This window comes from Corvus kubaryi, unplaced genomic scaffold (genome assembly GCF_017639235.1).
Source record: "Corvus kubaryi isolate FWS band 111438036 unplaced genomic scaffold, C.kubaryi_AGA036_p1.0 74, whole genome shotgun sequence".
Taxonomy (NCBI): Eukaryota; Metazoa; Chordata; class Aves; order Passeriformes; family Corvidae; genus Corvus; species Corvus kubaryi.
The window spans coordinates 2,220,073-2,224,644 of record NW_024582061.1 but is presented as its reverse complement, the minus strand read 5'-3'; the positions used below and the strand labels follow the sequence as shown (position 1 = coordinate 2,224,644).

Below are 4,572 nucleotides of genomic sequence, written 5' to 3'. Positions count from 1 at the left end.
GTCCCTGTGCTCCGGGGGTGCCGTAGGCCCGCTCTCCCTCCCTCCCTCGGGGAGCACCGCCGGGCCGCGGTCCCCGCGGGGTTCTGCCCGGCTGCAAGGCTGCCGAGGGTGTGCGCGATCCCGCCCGGGAGAGGGGAGCTGCGCGCCCCCGCCCCTCCACTCCGGCCCTCCCCGACGGGAGCGGTGCCGGGGGCGGGCGCTGCGCCGGGAGCCGGCCGGGCACGGCGCGGGAGGAGGAGGAGAAGGAAGAGGAGGAGAAGGAGGAGGAGGAGGACGAGGACTGTATCCCTGCGCCTGTACGCGCCCGGCGGAGGCGGAGGGGTGGATGGGGGAAGGACCGCGGCGGTCGCGGTGAGGCGGCGGCAGCAGCAGCAGCCGGCATGGAGGGCAGCGCCCGCTCCCGCGGCGGCACGCCGGGGCCGGTGGCCTGCTAGGGACCGGCGAGAGGGGATCTCCGCGGCCTCCCTTCCCCGCCTCCCGTCCCCCGCTTCCCCGCCGCCTCCCCCGCCCGCCTGGAAGCATGAACTGGCAGCGGAGGTGCTGCTCCCCGCCGCCGCCTCCCCGCCGGTGAGAGCGAGGAGGGAGGGAAGATGGGGGCCGTCCTGCGCAGCCTACTCGCCTGCAGTTTTTGTTCCCTGATGCGAGGTGAGCGGGGCGGACGGCGGCGGGAGGGGCAGGGGGAAAGTTGCCGGGTTGGTGGCGAGGGGCCATGTTTGGGCGTGCGGGAGGGGAGCGGCGAGGCCTGGCTGCCGGCGGGGCGCGGGGCCCGGCGCGGGGGCAGCGCTCCCTCCTTCGCTCCCGGTCGCTGCCGCCCCCCGGCTCCTGAGCAACTTCCCGAACCGCTCCGGGAGCAGCCCGCCCTGCCAGCGGCCACCGGCCGCGTCCCGAGCCGCCCCATTGTTGTTTTCAAGTTTCTTTCTTTCTTTTTCTTTTTTTTTTAAAGGATCCCCCTAAACCATCGCACGCTCCCCCCATGTCTCTCTGCACCCCCAGCAGTCCGTGGGCGCCGGCGGCTGCGGGGCAGAGCTCGGCCCCGCCGATGTCAGGCTGGTACCGCTGTGCCCATCGCCGGGCTGGTCGCGTTCTCCCCCGAGGTTCCATCCTGCGGGGTGCGGGGGGAGCGCGGAGCCCCGCGTGCTCGGCGTCTGGGAGCGGGGAGTGCCCGGGAACCGGGGCTGCACCGACCCTCTCCTCGCAGCGAATGCTCAGCTCTCAGCTGGGCTGGTGCTGCGCGGGGACTTGAGAGAAGTTTGTGTTTCTCTGGTGAACCATCACGGATGTTCATACAGCTTTAAATGAGCAGTCGAGTGCTTTACGAGGGGATGTCACTTAAAGTAGCTGAGAATTTTGATTCTGTTTCCCGGCTCCAACAAAATTTCTTGTCTTGCAGGGCACAATCTGAAAGAAAACAGCTTTTTTTTTTTTTTTTTTTTATATGCTGTAAACCTAACTACAGTAACTGTTTCTTGGTGTTTAGTCTTTCTGGGAAGAAATCGCCTGTTTGCATACATAATCTCGCTGTTTACTTGATTTTGACTTTTTTCCTACTAGATGGGCAAGAGATTAAATGCTAGCAATTAATCAACCACTTTTTTATTTAGAGGATTCATCCCCACTAGAGTGTTCGATGAAAGTTAGACTAAAGGTGGTGTAGGTTGAAGTAACTGCTCAGTCTCCAGTTGCTCAGTAATCTGGAAAACAAAGATTTTCATCTCATCCATAGCCTTTTTTTTTTTTACCCTGTGCATCTGTTTGCCATATTGTATCCTGTTTGCAGAGATACAAATATACTTATTTAAATGGCATGCGTAACTTTTCATACTTAGGTTGTGGCAGTTAAACCCCAATTTTCAAAAGTTAAATAGGCTCTGGAGTACAGGGAGAAACTATTTCCTGATTAGTTTATTTTAATAAGTAACAATCATACCCATTCTTAATATACCATGTGTTTGGCTTTAATTTGATGTTCAGTCTAGTTCAAATGACAGCAACAGAAATAGCTGTTGTATGTGATGTCACATAATATTGTTACAGTAATTTCTTCAAATTAATCTCAAAATAGTGGCATGTGCTTTTGCAAATTTTTGTATACTTCGTGCTTAATGGGACACTTTGAAGAAGCATTCAGTTTATAAATCATATTACTGTCATTTCTTTTCTGATCTCTCACCTCTGCCTATTGCCAAGGACATTTATATCCGAACAGCGTTTCTGTTTCTTCTGTGTTCATGGTGCCCTGCTGTTTGATTGCCTAGCTGAAGTTGTAATCCTGTGTTTGTGACACGATAGTAATTTTCCTACTGGCTAATTGTTACTTTAGATAGAGATAAACAGCAGGAACAGCTGAACCGTGAAGAAACAAAAATAGAGTTTAATCCATACATTTTAGGGATACATTAGGGATAATAAACAGCATCTATGCAAGTAGAGTAGGTTCGAGTAAAATGGGTTGAGTTCAGAAGAGGTGTCAGCAGTTCCTTAATGAAGCAGAGGCAGTGCCAGCATGAGTATGAATAAGCTTATACATGAAGGTGGAGTTGAAGTTAGGAAGTTCACTATTTGGTTTGTGAATTTGGTGCTGTAGAGGATGCCAAGCCGACAGTGCTGGAGACAGAAACTCAGCAAATGTAATAGTGTGTGTTTGTGGATTGCAGCATCCTCTCTGCTTCCTGAATCAGCCTCCCTGTTCTCGTAGAAGAGGCAAATGGACAAAGGTTTTCGACAACTGAACTATTAGTCTGAAGAAACTGTGGTAGACTTGCTTGCCAATCTGTAAAGGAATAAAATCGATACCCTGGAAATGCATAAGGACTTGAAGAAGTATGAGGCTGTTACTGGCTAGAAATGGATACTCAGGGCAAGGCACCTGTCTCAAAAATCATCCCAGGACTACGATAAACCAGATCCTACTGATGTTTCCAGGGCAAGTGTTTGAATTTCTAAGAGACAGGAGGTTCCCATCATGACAGCTTGCTGTGGAGGTTCTGTGATTTGGGCTTGGGGTTTTTTTTAATGTTATGACTGCTGGAAGAAAGATGTCACTGGTCTCTGTTCTCTCCTCTTGGCCCATGGTTTGATTTGGGGGATCGGACTTTCCCCTCTCTGACCAACAGTGCTTCTTGAAGCTGCTCCCTGAGGGTACTTCCAGAGGAGTGGAGTTAGAGCTGCTCCATGGCAGCTTTGAGGTGTTTTTCAGGACAGCTGTGAAACCAATCAGAAAGATAATTGTTAGGTAACTGACAGCTGCAAAGAGGCAAAAGCAGTGTCATCACATCTGTCAGGGTGCTGCAGATAACTGTGAGACTGAGGTTTCAACTTTTTAAAAAGTGATAAGAGTTCTTCCACCAGTGTTCATGGCTTGCTTTCTTCCTGAAATAGCTCTCCAGTCAGCATGCAATTGCTGTTTTGTTTTGGCTTTAAATCCTGATCATGCAGACAATGCATAAAACTCTTGCTTGAATAGGAATCTTATAAAGGGTGTTTGTGCAAACTTACTGAATGTTGCAGACCTCTGTGTTTAGGGTCAGATAGTAAAGAAGTGAAAATGCCTTTTTGGTAAGGGATATTTTAAAACTATGCTTCTCTAGAGTTCAGAAGAGAGTTCGTTTTAATCCATTATTATTGTTTTAATACTGTTACTGTTTTAATTGGTTTTAATCCATTGTTTCTGTTTTCATAAACAGATCCTTGCTTTTTTGTGTTTTTTTTTAGATAGATCCATTTGCATGTTTTTTAGAAGAGTTTAATGTTTGAAACTTTGCTCAGCTGTGATGTGTTTGAAACTTTGCTGAACTTTACTGACTGGTGGTGCGTGCACATATTTTTCTACTAGAAGTCAGAGAAGGGGGTAGGGAATAGGTTTTCACTCCTGAAGCACTCAGGTTGGAGATGAAGTGTGGCATTTCCAGCTAGAGCTATGTTTTTGCAATCAGTTGAAGGATCTCTTCACCTAGAGTCTGTACAATGCTATGACAATAAGACTTGGAAGTACTTTTTTTTTTTTTTTAAATAATCATGGTCTATTTCTTCACTCAAACTTGAATCAACCATTTTCTAGTCATGTGTCTTCATTGTATGATTCCTCAGAAATCAGTGTGCCCTTGTCTGCCATGATTTCCAATGCATTTTCCTCTTTCATCTTTTCATAGATTAGTCTAAAATTAGTGCGATCTAAGGTGTTCCAAATTCCACTGTTAATTTAATAATTCTTTCAATTGCATCTCTGTGATATCGTTTATTTGTTATCAGATTGCTTTAGCTTTTATTTAAAACTGAAAAATTAGGACTTAAAAAGATTGATGGCAATTTTTGCTATGTCTTGGAGGTAAGGTAAAGTAGCATTTTTGACAAGAAGATATAGGGAAGTTCTGGTCAGAGGTATAGGCAGGTAAAGGACTTCCTGTATCCTTCAGCGTGAGTTGTATGAAGATACTCAGGTGGAAAGCTTTGTACTTGTTTCACAGCAGTACTGGTTAGAGGGGCATGAACTGTATTCATGTTTCCTTTTTCCCTAGTGAATTGCTTCAATCTGCAATCCAGGAGTTCTAGGTAAGGAATTTGGCTACAAGCTGT

At 47.9% G+C, this 4,572-nt stretch overlaps 1 protein-coding gene across 3 annotated transcripts in view; it reads left to right on the top strand.

The window, feature by feature from the left end:
* The first annotated feature begins 276 nt into the window (after positions 1 to 276).
* The window catches only part of LRP6 (LDL receptor related protein 6), a 121,344-nt gene continuing 117,048 nt past the window's right edge, over positions 277 to 4,572 (top strand). Inside the window, exon 1 of one of the 3 annotated variants that reach the window (XM_042050557.1) lies at positions 277 to 645. In XM_042050557.1, the coding sequence (XP_041906491.1) occupies positions 591 to 645 (55 nt within the window). In that variant the 5' untranslated portion in view covers positions 277 to 590. The remainder of the gene's footprint in view (positions 646 to 4,572) is intronic. The other 2 variants (XM_042050556.1, XM_042050558.1) reach the window with 2 other exon arrangements.